Source organism: Platalea leucorodia, assembly GCF_965183815.1.
Source record: "Platalea leucorodia genome assembly, chromosome: Z".
Lineage (NCBI taxonomy): Eukaryota > Metazoa > Chordata > Aves > Pelecaniformes > Threskiornithidae > Platalea > Platalea leucorodia.
Window position 1 is genome coordinate 4,465,861 of NC_138858.1, and position 15,578 is coordinate 4,481,438.

The window sequence follows — 15,578 nt, forward strand, 5'->3', positions numbered from 1 at the left end:
AACGTATGTAAGATTTTTGCCTTGATGGACAGAACTATGTATTTTTTTTTTAATACTCCCAAGCATTTTTTAATGGAGGTGTCAGTTTAAAATCTTGCTGACTATTGAAGGCAGCCTGTGTCTTCTAATAAAATGAAATCCATCTTGTAACAAAATGCTAGTTTGTGGAATTTCCGCATAAAATGTTAGCTGTTTCAAGGCATGATTGACTGCACATTTCACCTTGATTAACTTGCAGGAATGCACAGAAAGCAGCAGGCAGGGTAATAGCATTTTGCAATACATGCTGTTTTCTTAATCTTAATGTAAAGGATTATTTTATTCATTTGCATTCTGATTATGGGATCCAGAATCATGCTTACTGCCCGCGTCTGAAATAAATGAGCTGTTGTTGCTGTCAAGCTTATGCAACTATCTATGGAAGCACGCAACATGAAGTTCTCAGTAAATTCTTGAATATCAGTATTATCTTTTAACAGAATTTCTCTTTTATGTGGCATGACTATAAAGCTGTTATAGTATTTCAAGCTATTTTTTATGAATACTGAAACACTTTATTTTTCTGCCCTGTTTGATTGAGAGACTGGGGAAAAATAGCAGGGGAATGCCAGGTGGAAGCTAACCTCCAGCAGCTTGCAAACTGGGTGGAGTTCTGCCTCCATCTCTTTTCTTGTATTGTTTTGCTGTTGAGAGAAGCTGCTGGGATGAAATTAAGGTGACATCTGCTGTTGGCCTCTTCAGAAGTTAGGGTGAGCCACTCAACGCCTCACGTGATGCGGATTTGACTGGCAATTGCATTTGTGGTGCCTTTGTAGATGGGATTTTGGGGGAATACCAGTTTGAAAACTGCTGGGTTAGCTCCCTGATAGCTACTTGATAGAAGCATGACTGTACCCACACCAGCTGTCTGGAAATGTTGAAATTCAGTATCTGAAATAGGATAACCTCATCCCCTCAACGATGAGGAAAGGGTGTGCCTGATGAGAGTACTGCCATAGTATTTTAGATGGTTGTTTTGATATGCAGGAATAATGTGGCCCTTGAAAAGGCAGGTCCTGGCCGCTTGCTGCTGCTGTCTTGTAATGGCACAAGTTCAGTTTTCATCTGGCTCAATTCCCTGATCTGTCTTACTGTAAAAACAATTTTCTCAACGTTAAGGAGAGAACAGGGAGCAAGCTACTTCATACCTTCTTTTAGGGCCTCCATCTGCCAGTCCTTGACTCTGGAGTTGGTACGGTACAGCAGTACAGATTGAAGTCAGATATTCTTTCGTCTTTAAAACTTAACCTCCTTGTTATGGTGGAAGAGTCCCACAAAAATAGAAGGAAATTGCTTAGAAGAATTCAGGACAATTTTTTACACTTTTCTGAAAAGAGAGCTTGGTCACAAAAATGTGAGATGATGCACCTATGCCAAGTTACTAGTTTGTAGTAATGGAGGGAGAAGATTCCTTCCTCTTGCATAGTGGGATTTTTTTATTTCTCGTTTTTCTGAAAAATTAGGATCTTTCTGTTTATGAACTTCATAGTTCAATCCTCAGTCTTCCACAACTAACTCTGATAACCAAGTAAGTAGTATTACTTCCTTCAAAGAGATTCTTTGTGTCCCACAATACTAGAATGTGTTACAAAAAGGACAGGAAGCTTTTTGTGATGTTCTGGAAGCATCAATTATGTTGGTTAAACAGTTTGTTAGTGTGAAATAATGTAGCTTTTTGAAGTGTTCACCTTGCTGTGCCATCCTTTCAAGATGTGCCTGTCTCTGTTCATGAATGCGTTTAACATGCTGCCCAAAATAAAGGATGTTTCAGAATAAACTATGCAGAACTTAAGCAGTTGCGTATTTTATTTCTTAAAATGTCTGATTCATCCGATTTTTGTTTGTTTCATGAAGCGAGACAGATATTTTTATGTTAGCGCTTATGCTTCTGCCTGTGCATTTAAGATAGCACTGCATGGGTTGCATTAGGTTGTTGTTGCTATTGTTTGAGTGTGGAAACAATTGGAAGTCTTTGAAATCAGTAACACAACCAAACTCCACCTTAATCCTGGACGCTTTGTTTCTTTGCTTTAAACTAACTGTACTCTTGTGTTGGGCCAGGGTATGGGTAGTACTTAAGGTAAGTGTGAAACCAGAATGATGGAAGTTCAGGTGTTTTACCATGCTCCTCAGAAAGGCCTGCTTGGGGTACTGCTGGTTCACCTGTGCTTATCTCTCTTTTCTTTCTAGAATATGGTATCAAGTTTTCGTGTTTCTGAACTACAAGTGTTATTGGGGTTTGCTGGACGTAATAAAAGTGGGCGGAAACATGACCTCCTGATGAGGGCACTGCACTTACTGAAGAGCGGCTGCAGCCCAGCAGTTCAGATAAAGATCCGAGAACTCTATAGGCGTCGATACCCAAGGACGATTGAAGGACTTTCGGACTTATCAGCTATAAAACCTGCGGTTTTCAATTTGGACAGTAGTTCGTCTCCCGTCGAGCCTGACCTGGCTGTTGCTGGCATTCACCCACTCCCTTCCACTTCGGTCACACCTCAGTCTCCTTCCTCGCCTGTCAGTTCTGTGCTCCTCCAAGATACTAAGCCCCACTTTGAGATGCAGCAGCCATCCCCTCCAATTCCACCCGTTCATCCCGATGTTCAACTGAAAAGCCTACCTTTTTACGATGTGCTTGATGTGCTCATAAAACCTACAAGTCTAGGTAAGTGTTTAATAGCTCTGCAGGTTGCTTAATTCATGAAATAGGTGTTGCTTATGACAGTACTCAGTCCAGACTTAAATGGCTTTTTGCAGCTGGGGAAAAATGGAAACTCCCTTCCCTTCCCATTTCTACCCTTGCCCTCTCCACTGCTTGTCCCCAAAAGTGCCAAGCCACACTTCAGAAAATAGTGTTCTCTTCTGTAATGACTACATGATTAAAGGTCTCTTGTCTTCTGAATATTAAATAATAGATTAGCTCAGTTGGAAGGTACCTACAATGATCACCTAACTGCCTCACCACTTCAGGGCTGACCAAAAGTTAAAGAGTAATAGTTAAGGGCATTGTCCAAATGCCTCTTAAACACTGACAGGCTCGGGACATCGACCACCTCTCTAGGAAGCCTGTTCTGGTGTTTGACCACCCCCTTGATACAGAAATATTTCCTAATATTTAGTCTGAACCTCCAGTTTTGGCTGAAAGACTCGGACCTGAAGTCTCTGCCTGGTACAAGTGAGGAACATATCTGCGGGGCCAACAGGAAGAGAATTTTGGGGTCAGTAATTAATAAGTTGCAACAACATAAGGAGAACAAGTTCACTGTTTGTTAGCTTGCATTTCTCTGACTGCAACAATTCTGCAGGCTGCATCTGGCACTGAAAGAGATACTTTGTGCAGCAAATATTTGGAGTTGTACTCAGTTTAGTGATGGTTTTCTCAGCCTGCTGGTCATTGCCGTACTCTGCTTTAAAACATAGAGTGGACCTTTTGTCTTCCGAGTAACCCGAAATCTCTTTTTGCCTTCCTCAGACACCTCACTCTTAAACATATTTATTTGGAAATACATTGTTTTCTGTCTTGAAAGTCAACCTGTCTTACCTTACATGGTAGAAAATGTTCCCTAACTATTTAATAATATTGTTTAGAGATACTTCAGCATTTTGCAAGCTGTTTGCATCTTCTTAAACACTTTAGTTTCTTAACTGATAATAGAGTCTTTGAGGCTGTGACTTGTACCTCAGTGAGGCATATACAGATGATTGGTCATCCTCCAGTACCTAAAGCAGCAGACATTACTAACAAGCATTATTTACAATGCCTGTTGTCACTTTTGTGTGTGTGTCGTCACACCCTGTTAGAGAAGAGTTTAAGATTGAACCTGTGTATTGGTGCCATAGTTGCTGTGGTGTTCGACAGCTCTATGGCTCGTGCCGCCGTTACCTTTACAGAGGTAACCTGTCAGTGCCACGATGTCCTGGCTAACTCCTGCTTATGTTCGCTGTGTGCAGTAGCATATCTTAATTAGCTTCCTGAATTATTCTGTATTATGGGATAATTCCTGAATTATCCTGTATTATTCTGTATTACGGGACAACTGGCTCATAGTTAACCAGACTGGTTGCCAGCCACATCATCACCCTGTCCCATATAATGCAGTGTGTGCACTGCATTATATCTCTGCTGTGCAGTTACCTTTCGTATTCTGGTCAATGATATCTAGAGGTGGCGGTGGTGTGCTAGAAATTTCCTTAACAGCTGTTTTCCTCAGCTTTGGAAATGATCCTTTTCTCCTGAAAGGAGAATGCATCCTTAGGGGTGTCATGATGCTATAGTTAGAGCTGCATTTAAACTCCTCTTTCCTTTGAAGGCTGTCGGCTCTTTGTTGCATATTGCCCAGTTTTCACAGGAGTGAGGATTATCTAGTCCTGTAACAGTTGGGTCCTCTTAGGACATGGGCGAGTGGGACAAGATTAATTTAACTGAGTGCTTGTTTGCCTTCAGACTCTTTCCAGAACACAGTACTTGAAGGTGGCAGCGGCCAGAGCTACAACTCGGGTCTGTGTTGAGGAGGAGTGGGGAAATAAGATGTGAGGAACATCTTAATATGCAAATAACGAGCCCTTCTGATGTTAGGAGGATATGAACATTGGCTGAAAATCACTCTAACATGGATTCATGACCAAATTTGGAAATGAAGCTTTACTTAATATTTTTAGACTGATGTGGATAGCTTATAGTCCCAGTTAGTAGACTCAGGTGATTGGGACATTGAACAAACAAGTTTTTTTGTGTTTGAGAATTAAGGATTCAGAAACCAAATAGGTCACAGAGCTAGGGGTATAGTCCACTTCACGGCAACTCTTTTAAAGGGATGAGCGTAGGTATTCTTTTGCACTAATATGAGAACACAAGAGCAGGTGTAGGTGTGGGTTTAGTTTTGACCCACACTCAATAACAAAATAGTTCCATGATCTCTTTTACATGTGCTCAAGTATAGTTTTAAAATATAAAATGCTATGGGGGTGTGTGTGCGTGCACATAAGTACACAATGTAGCTGTTCTGAATTGTTTGAGGAACTTGGTGTGTGTGTTTGCTCCACCTGGGTTTTGTTTCATGTTTGTGTCCTTTTTGTGTGTGTGTTCTGGCAAAGAGGTCATCTCTGAATGTCACAGTGTACAAGACAGTCTAGCTCTTGCAAATTTGCCTGGTTTAGTTGTGTTATTTTTGCATTTGTTCTTGTTGCTCGTTACTTTAAACTGTTAGACAAGTCCAATCTACCTTTGTTTCAGCTCAAGATTTCTAACTTCTCAAGTCGAAAGAAAGTAGAAAAGTAACATGTACGTACTATGAACCCTTAGTACTAAAATATTATTGCTTCCCATCACCGACAGGCAAGTAGGATTCTGACATGAAAGTTGTATTTATTTTTTTGCCAAATGCTACTGAGGGGTAGTTCCCAGACATGAAGTCTAGCTGGCTTCTCTGGCATTAGTGGTTGTGCTCTCTTCTTTCCTCCCCAAAGGCTTACTTACCTTTAGCTGTTTCTGAATTGAGTAATTTTCCAGATATCCATTAATAACTTCTGGTGCATGTTTTCTTCTTGTAGTACATTAAAATAGCTATAAACATCTTGTCTGTGGTACTCTTTTTGCCAGGTATCCAGTGTTGTATTTTGTTCTGTGTTTGTTTAAACCTTTCTTTCAAGGGAGAAAGGATTATAACATGGCTTCCCAAGCTTCTTTAGTCCTGAAGTGTAATGTGATATTAAGCTACCTGAATATAGTTGAATGATTTGTTCCATTGCTTTCTTGTTGACAGTTACATGCAGTTCAACCACAATTTGATTGTATTAAGTGACTTATGCCTTGTTCCAGTAAAAACTCAATTGCAGATCCTGTTTTAATCAACGACTTTAATCACCATGGTTAAACCTCTTTTATGTCTCTTTTTTTCTAGTACAGAGCAGTATTCAGAGGTTCCAAGAGAAGTTTTTTATCTTTGCATTAACACCTCAGCAGGTCAGAGAGATCTGTATTTCCAGGTAAGCAGTGAGAGTGTGGCATAGTGAGGTAAACTTTTGCAAAATTTCAGGAGAAAGTGTGGGGTTTTCAGTTCACTTTATGCATTGCATAAGCTTGCAGATGCAGAGTGATAATCCTCACCAAAGTTATGCTGAGTTTGTGTTCCGTTTTCTTCAGGAATTACGGTGCATGGAATTTATGTGCAGTTGTGGTAAATCCTGCACCACTAAAGAGTTAACAATTACTTGGTTCCAAATAATTGTGACTATTTAGAGAGGTGGTAAGCTTTTCTTCCCTGCATGTTTCCTGGCTGCAGGAGTAGAGGGCTGCTTTTATCTTTTGTCCCAGGGTTCATGTTGTTGCAAGACCTGTGGTGTAAGCCAAGAGAATTCATAGGGTTTTTTCCTCTCTGGCAACATCATACTTATTGTTACTATAAACTCTTGACAGAGGATGCTGATCCTAAAGTCCTGCTTAACTTGCAGTAGCTAAACAGAGGTGTTGCTTATAAGACTTGCTTGTAGCTCAATAAAAGAAAAATAAGAGCAAAGTTTAGTGATGTTGGGGCTGGCGTGCCAGTTCTTTCTGCATATGACTGGAATATGAGATCTGCTGTCTAAATGAGCACTTCTTTTTCTTTCTCTTTGCCACAGGGACTTCTTGCCAGGGGGCAGGAGAGATTACACAGTCCAAGTTCAGCTAAGGTACCTTTTTCATCGTGTTTTCTTACAACTTCTTAGTTGGCTAATATAATGTAAGTCTAGATGTTTATGGAGACATAGGAATATGGTGACACTTGAAAATGACACTTTCTCTTTTTGGGGATATAGGTTATGCCTAGCAGAGACAAGCTGCCCTCAAGAAGATAATTACCCTAATAGTTTGTGTATTAAAGTAAATGGGAAGCTGTTTCCATTGCCGGTAAGCTTGTTTATATGTATTTGTGGCTTCTTTGTGACTTGCAGTGTGTGTGTTTTCTGTAATGTTAGCTTGCTAAAACAATCATGCTGTTTATTGTTATCACTCAAATTTCTCTAGTTACTAATGTTAGGCATATGGTTTGTACATTTGCTGTGTGAGATAGCCATTATGACTGTTAATCATTTTACAGCCACTTCATGGATTAATTGTGTTTTAGCCACCTATAGCAAACCTCATATTTTGCAATTAAAAAAATATGTCAAAACCCATTGTCTGCATGGGGAATCCTCCTAGGTCTTCAAACTCAGTTTGACTTGACTGGTAGTAGCCCTCGCTGTTTAGGCTATCTATATTTGTGGTTGGCTTGAGTCCCTTGTTACAAGGGAATGGTATCACCACCTTGTGTAGAAGTCTGTACGCCGCTCTGCATCTGTCTGGTTAGAGCAGAATTCATCATGGGGACGAAGAACAGATGCATTTCAGGGTTCCTAGCATTTGCTGATACTGGAAGAGAACAGTGTTGGCAGTCATACGCTTTACTGGTGTCTGGTGTTGCAAAGTTAGTACGTAGGCAGGGTCACCTCATGATTTGAATGTATACAAACAGGGAAAAGCACTCATTATTCTTGAAAAATCTCTGAAACGGGTATCTCTGTACACTAGAACAGAGAGAAACTCTTTGCAACCGATTCTGAAATAGTTATGGAAGCTATAGGAGATGGAAAAAGTAATAGTACAGTTTTTTTTAGCAATGGGTTGGAAAAATGCTGTGTGGAGAGAGGAGGTGTGAAACCTCTTTTTCAGAATGTTTGTCACCTTCTTGGTGTGTCAGATGTGCTGTCCTGTACCCTCCCTCCTGCCATATGCAACCATGCCTGCTTTTTTGCCTCTACTCAGTTTAAATGAGACTCTCTAGCTTCTCTTCCCCCTACTTCTTTAACCATTGCATCACTGTTCTATCCATCTTCAGCGTGTAAGAGGATTTATTTAATGTGTTTTCTGGTCACTGTTTTCTGCAAATGCCAGTTATGTTCTCTGTGATAAACTTGAGGATTTTCTCCTTTCTTCAGCAGATTGTCTTCCTTTCTTTAAGCAATGCACCAAAAAGATTGGGTCTGATGTTATCCTGTGGACATTAATGTCTGTTGGCTCTCAGTCTTGCTAATATAGTTTACACCCTGCTATGCTGTGTTACGCTATCCATTTTATGCATAACATACGCCACAGTTGTAGCAAAAATTGTTTGTACTCTTGGATTATTGCTTTGCTTTAGATCTAAATCCTGTAGGTTCTTCCTGCAAGATGATTCTTTAATCTGTTCAGCAGAAACTTTAGGTGAGAAAGTGAATAAATGACTATTGTCTTGGCAACGTCCTTTCCTCTCCTCCTTCAGTATGAGCTGACTGACAAATATCTCAGTCCGAGTGCTCCTGCAAACATTTTTTGTTGATTTTGTCGTTGTCTACATCCCTCTGGTGGTTCCTTTTTGTTGCAGAAAATGTAAGATAACTTCTTTGCCTCGAAGACCACGATTGTCCAACTCACTAGTGCTGGTGTTAGGTAATTAATCAGTGATGCCAGCCTCTATTGGCAATTTGTACAATTCTTAAGTGAGTACTGTTCTGTCTTTCCCTGGTATAGTAGTTTATGCCTCTGCAGACATCTGTAAACTATTCTTGGTCATCTCCTTGGCTGCAGTCCTTACCAGAAACTTCAGAGAAATGCTGCCAGTGTGCCAGTACTGCTTCAGGTTGTGCCACTCATGTTAACATGTTTTTTTCTTGTATTCCTACAACTATTTGTGTCCTCCTCTTAGAGTGTTGGTTCTAACTTAAAAGGAGTCAATGTAGAGTCTTGCAGGCTGGTGTCTTGGCAAGTAACAAGGATTTTATACAGAATGCGTTAGAGCAGGTCGTTCTCCCGTTGACTTCTCTTGTAGGCAAGACAAAACACCGAAGTCCAAAAAGGTAATTTGCTTTTCTCAGGGGACCTCCATAGACCACTGCAGGTCTCTTTCAAAGGACAAAATCAAATATGGTAGGGCAGGTTGGAAATAGCAGTCACTCTTTCTGTTGATAGATTTTCTGGTTATAGCAGATTCCATCTGCTTTGACTAACATATTTCTTGCAAGAGGCAGGGAAGACTTAAAGACCCAAATAACGTTGGGACTTGCTAGCCACTAGAATTGGCAGCCTAACTAAACAGTGCTAGACCATGCTGGTTGTGATAGGCAAGCAGAGTGCTCTTTACCTAAGTCCTGGAAGGCTAGGAAGGGAAGGTTTTAAAGTGCTCTGGGAGTACAAGACTGAATCTGATCTCGAGGTCATTGCTCTGTGGAAGAGAACATCAAAAGCTTGACTGAAATTAGACACGTGCACTGCAGAGTCTGTCTCTAAAAAAGAAAAAAAGTTGAGAAATAAAACGGAACTTGCATCCTTGCTCTCTTGAAAGCAAGGCAGCTTCATTTTAGGTTGGATACCAGCAGGATTATTGTGGCTGGTACAGTATGTGTGGAAATAGTCTCCTAAATATGCAGGGATGGTGCGTTGGTCCACATAAGCTCATTATAAAGTCACCACAATAGAGAAAAGCCTACCATAGCAAAGCGACTGGGATATATACTCTATAAATGGCTGCAGCTGTTATGTCTCATTAAAGAACTGGCAAATCATTCATTTTTTTAAATGTGAAATCGTGCATTCTGCAATAAAGCACACATGGTAAGGTTCCTGATAGCTACTGGGTCAGCCATCATTTGGGGTGAGAAATGTTACAGAGAGAGTTCTTCAGCAGTTGCTGTCTGCTGCTCTGCCCTGGCAGACCTGCCTGTAGAAGCTCTGAGTGCTTACTCTGTCGCTGCAAGCAAGAGTCCTGTCTGAAATTAATAAAGGGGAGTGGTGAGGCACAGGCAGGGCTTGCTTGTCAGGTGAAACATAGGGACTAGTAATGGAGCTGCTTTGGAAACCTAGGAAATGATGTGACAACTATCGAGTCCTCCTTGGACTAAAGGCAGTGATTATCCTCTGGTATACTTGGCTAGTGAGTGGAAGAGGCTGTTTATTTCTGTTTTTTATTTTCTGACTCAGCATTTTTCAATGTGGCTCTTTTTCCAAGCACTAGGCTGTGAATGTGTGTATTTCTCTGGGTGAAAAAAAAAGTGTGTGTGTTTTTCCAGCATATTCTCTCTGGGAGAGTTTCTTGTATAGAACAATACTGTCTTGGAACTAAATGTAATCTGGCAGTCAGTTCTGTGCAAGACATAGGGCTGCAATCTTTTATTGGCCTCCTTCTGGTGCAGGATGAGTTTTTGAGATGAGTGGACTGCAGGCTGCCTGCGTGAGCTCCAAACAGATTCTCGGGAGTTCCTGTTACAGACTGGCTGGCGTTCGCAGCGACAGACGCGGGGTGAGATGAATAAGCTGCAGTTAGGCCGTGTGCTCCTTCACGTAGCGCAAGTACTTTCTGCTCATGATATGCTGGAGAGTATGTGCTTGCCTAGAAGCAAAAGGGAACCGGATAGCTCCTGATTCGATTCGCAAACATCGTATAGGAAATAAAACTACAGAGAAAAGCTGTCCAGGTTATGAAACCTCAGGCCCTGGGCCAGGCTGCCCAGGGCAGGGGCTGAGTCCCCATCCCTGGGGGGATTTAAAAGAAGGGCAGACGTGGTGCTTGAGGACATGGTTTAGTGGTGGGCTTGGCGGTGATAGGTTATGGTTGGACTTGATGATCTTAAGGGTCTTTTCCAAACTGAACGATTCTGTGATTCTATGAAATTCTTCATCAAAGCTGAGCAAATGATACTTAGTTTATTTTGTTTCTGCAGACAACAGCAAAACTTATTAGCTCTTAAATACAGTGGATATTCCATGTACAGCTCTTCTTCAGGGCCCTTGGCAGAGTACAGACAACCTCTTGCTAGTGGGGCTAGGTGTGCTGGACACAAGGCAAAGCAGATGTGAAGGAGATGTGGAGCTTTTGAGACAAGACTCTATTATTTCTTAAATAGAATCAATGAAGTGGTTTTCTGGGTGTGAAACACTGAATTTAACTCTTCATGACTTGCTGTGTTTGTCACTAAGGCTGTGTCCTTAGGATGTTCTGCTCTCTTTCAGTGGGACGGGGCGGAGAAAGGACAAAGCATCAAATTGCTTTTTACTCTTCCAGTGAACTTACCTGGACCAAAACTGTGTTCTCTTTCACCTTTTCAGCACTTCTGTAAAACCACTTTAAAACCTAAAAAGAGTTTAAAATTGTGGTTGACTAATGGTATCAGACTGTCAAAGACTGATATTTCTCAGAGTAAGTGTAGAACTTAGTCTCCAACCTAGAGAGCCTCTAGGTTTACCTGCTTCTCATAGATCTGTTTACAATTAACAAGCCTGTTTCAGCAGGTTTCAGAGTGCAGCAGGGAGACTTGGTAACGTTTTCCTTGTCCTTTCTTCCCATAGGGATATGCTCCACCGCCAAAAAATGGAATTGAACAGAAGCGACCTGGGCGCCCCTTGAATATCACATCTCTAGTCAGGTTGTCGTCAGCAGTGCCAAACCAGATTTCCATTTCCTGGGCTTCTGAAATTGGAAAGGTAAACTGTATGTTCTGTAGGATGCAGAAAGCTGTCTAAATTAACCTCATCTAGCATTCTTTCTCCCCTACTGCTTGATGTTGCTGGCAAGGCATACACCAGCAAGTGTTCAGTATTAGGTGGTCGAACTTAGTATCAGTGCTGGGAAACAGTTTGCTTTAGAAGTATGGTAGTTTACAGTAACATATGTAAGATTTGCATACAGATGGCAAAGACTTCCTTACAGAATTCACATTAGAAAGCCTGCCATTAGGGGTTGCCTGAAATGTGCGTCAAAAATAACAAAATCTTTTTGTGGTGTAAATAGTACAGAACAGTTCAGACATCACAAAATAACAAAAGGAGAACCTACTTTCTTCCTTGTAGCCTGATGGTGTGAAAAATGAAATTATGTAGCTATATATTCTAAGGCATGTTTCCCAGTATCTTGTTGTAACTGTCCATTGGAGAAGGCTTTTTAAACTGACCAGATGTGCCGAGGCTGTGGGGGTGGAGACATGCATTTGCTTTTGAGGTTTTTGTATTTTCTAACCAAATAATACTAAGTAATTTTACACAAGCAATTTTTATTTCATAGGAAGAACTGGTTAATGGGTATTTCCATCTCTATTCTTTTGAGATTCCTTTTTTACATGAAAATAGCCACTCTATCAGCTGATATAAAATTGTACTTGCAAATAAACCAAAACAGGGGTGGAATTTCCAGCTCAGAAAGCTCGTAGATGGCAGGTTGCTGGGAAGGGTTTACTGGGGAGGTGTCAGGCTGCTGGTGTCAGCTGTTCCTGGGCTTGATGGATCTCAGCCATGCTTGGTTAGATCATACTTGCGTGGTGTTTGTGTGTTTAATGCAGGATATCTGAGCAGTGTGTGTTTTCTTACAAATAAAGAGTATTCTGGAAGTTTGGGAGACTTGAGGGAGAAGTGACTCAATGTGGGGAAGGATAGAGAGCTGGGAGAAAAAATGAAAATTGAAGCCTCTTCTAAATGCGGTTTTGAACTTCATGGAAAGCTGCAGTGGGGAAAAGCATGCTAGGCTTCAGGTAGCAGGAGATAAAGGGGGTGGTGACTGAAATGTGATACCTGTTGCTTGCTCGTGCCTGCAGTCATTAATTGTAGTTGAAAAGAAATGAGCCTTTAAAATGGCTGCGTGGCTGTTTAGAAATCCCCCTATGGATTTACTAAGGAAAGAAAGGGAGAGTGTGAGGAATTTCTGAATTCTTCCTAGGTTTAAATAGCTGTTGCAGCAGCCCTTTCAGCTGTTGGTAAGTCAAGAACTACTTACTCCTCTACCTGTGACTAGTTGTGTAAATCCTTCTGGATTCAGTTATCAAAGTAGCTTACCTCTTACTTTTTTCTTCAAAATCTGTGGACCAGAGATACCATGTTTTTCAAAGTGAAGACTCTATTAAAGCTTTTATACACTAATCTAAAAAAGAAATTGGAGAGAAAACTAATGTTCAGAAAATAAATGAAGGGCAGTGCTGACAGCGGAGTTTTTTCTAAAGCAGAGGTGGAAGGAGAGATCTAATCTGTTGCTTTGCAATCATGAAGCACAAGAATCTTGAAATGACTGCAGTGTTGTGTGTGGTCTTGGCTTCTCCCACTGACCCCTGCTTTCTTCCTCCCCTGTATCTGCCAAAACATATTCTCGTGCAAGCAGATGAATTGGAGGTTGTCCCAGCGTTCCCCCTTGCCCTGAGAGGTGAAGTGAGCTCTCTGGTTTAATGCTGGTGCTCTGCCCTAAGCGTAGCGGCCGTTGCTGTTCATCCTCTAAATGAGACCCTTGGGGACCGTGTGGAGTGTCAGCAGGCTCGCATGGTAAGGGCTTATTGGCATGGACTTGGCTGATAATGGAGGGCTTCAGAGCAAAGGAGCCATTAATCTCACAGAGGTGGTCAGACTTGAGCCTGTGGAATTCTTTCTGTAGGCAATAAACAGTGTAACGTATGGTCATTCTTTAAGGGGAAAAAAAAAAAAATCCTTTTTTCTTAGTGGTTTCCCATGCATTTTGGTAACTTTATCTGCTCATCTAGGTGAGAGCTGGTTTTCCTATAGGTGGTAAAGGAGGAGCAGGGAGGTAGGCGTTCTTGCTTAAAATTCTGGTGCAGTACCCAGACAGTATAGGAGCCATAAGAAGGTGGCTGGCAGGGAGTGGAAATAAGAGATCGCAGGTTGTGTTTGTTATACAGATTAAACCATTATTATTCTGCAGTAGTGGGACTTGCAGAATTTTCTCTTCATTAGTGACCTTGAAGAGAGAGTGAACACTGAACAAAAGCAGCTGGCAAGTGGTGTGAATTAGGGAAGAAAGAATAGTATGCGCTGGGGAATGTGGCCAGCCTCAGAGGAGTGGATATAGTGCAATGAAGCTTGGCTTAAAAGTGCAGAGCGAGCAAAAGAAAAGGTACAAAGAAATTGGCGCAGCTGTGTGCCATTTGAAGGTGTCGTGGTTGCACCTGGAAGAGCCTTCATCTTTTCCTTTGTCATGTGATTGTCTTTGAGCTCCCTGCTAACAGATTGACACTGAAAAAAGGGAGGGATTTAGGAGACAAATGTGAGAAGTTCTTAAAGACGGCATGTATGAGAAGGTGTGTCACCAGTCTAAATCATCTTTCCAAGAAAAGAGCCCAGGTTGTCTCTTGGTTGTGGAGTTGTTGTTCTTCGTTAAGTCACAGCTGGAGTAAGACAATTGGACTTGATTGGCAGGAGAATTCTGGCAGAGCATTGGACGTTTCCACAGTAATGAAGTCATCTGTCAATGCTTTTCATAAGTATTAAGCAAAAAATTGGCTTGCTTTTGTTTTTACTGTATGCTGCAACTAGTGTAAACAGTAATCTGTTGTCATAGTGGAAGTACTGTATGAAATCAATATTTAATCTTTAATTACTCTTTTTGTAGAATTACTCCATGTCTGTGTATCTCGTTCGTCAGCTCACTTCAGCTATGCTTTTGCAGAGGTTAAAAATGAAAGGTATCAGAAACCCCGATCATTCCAGAGCGCTAAGTAAGTCAAATTAATTTGCCTGTCTGTACTTTTTGAGGGTGGTTGGTGGCTCTTTAAAACTAGGACTGGTAATGCTTAGGGGATCTGCAGCATTTTGAAAAGAAAGTCCATGCCCGGAGTATCCAAGGTTCCCTTTGCTGTTGCTGAGGCATCATGCGCTTTTTCAGTCAGGGTCCCTGAGCTGGCAGGGAGGCACACCTAGAGATCCCACCCGAAATGTTCTTGTGGCAATGCCGTGAGCACCACTTACTGTGGTGGGCTGCGAGGTGCAGTCGATGTCCTAAATACGGGTTCTCTCCATGTGCATGCAATGCCAATTGTCTTGTCTTCGTACCTTACTCACTGCTTATAATTTTATTTATCCCTTTGTGTGTTGGGTTGAGTTTGCTCTGGTAACCATTGTGGCTGTTAGTGCATCTGCTGCACATCAAACAATATTGGGATGCACAGTGTTTGCCAGTTGCTTATAAATAGTGAAACTATTGTTGTTTGGTATTGCTATGAACTAGTTTCCTAGGTGCTTAATTTTTTTAGATAGCTGGAAATAAAGTACATGTACTGGCAAACCAAGATTAGCGTTTTAAGTAATGATGCTTGTGTATAACTTCTTAATTTATTTTAATAGTTAAAGAAAAACTAACTGCAGATCCCGATAGTGAGATTGCCACAACCAGTCTGCGGGTATCTCTGATGTGTCCTGTAAGTACCGCTGGAAATTACCATTATACAGATTTGGGTATTCATCTTTAGTGCAGAGCTGGGCCGCTTTTAAAAGGCGCCGCCTTCGGAACTTAACTGGCTTTTGGTTCATCCTGATTCATCAATATAAAACAGCGGGGAGAAGGGTGCATCTACAAGCACCTGACTGTAGCAGCGTTCAGCCAGCTATGGTTTAGAACTGTGAATGCCTCAGCTGTAATGCAGCCAGAGCCAAGTTGCTACTCGCGTGTGTATAGCGAGGTCTTTAGAAGGAGGAATCTCATATATTGAGGCATTGAGACTAACTGGGCAGGGTGACAGAATAATTAAAGGGCACAGTGATGAATAAAACTTTGGATCTC

The 15,578-nt window shown here is 41.4% G+C and overlaps 1 protein-coding gene across 2 annotated transcripts in view; it reads left to right on the forward strand.

The window, feature by feature from the left end:
• PIAS2 (protein inhibitor of activated STAT 2) overlaps nt 1–15,578 on the forward strand; it is a 30,123-nt gene that overhangs the window by 5,945 nt on the left and 8,600 nt on the right. For both annotated transcript variants that reach the window (XM_082335848.1, XM_082335849.1), the window contains exons 2-8: nt 2,230–2,704; nt 5,940–6,024; nt 6,658–6,708; nt 6,835–6,925; nt 11,378–11,512; nt 14,412–14,517; nt 15,143–15,216. In XM_082335848.1, the coding sequence (XP_082191974.1) occupies nt 2,230–2,704; nt 5,940–6,024; nt 6,658–6,708; nt 6,835–6,925; nt 11,378–11,512; nt 14,412–14,517; nt 15,143–15,216 (1,017 nt within the window). The remainder of the gene's footprint in view (nt 1–2,229; nt 2,705–5,939; nt 6,025–6,657; nt 6,709–6,834; nt 6,926–11,377; nt 11,513–14,411; nt 14,518–15,142; nt 15,217–15,578) is intronic.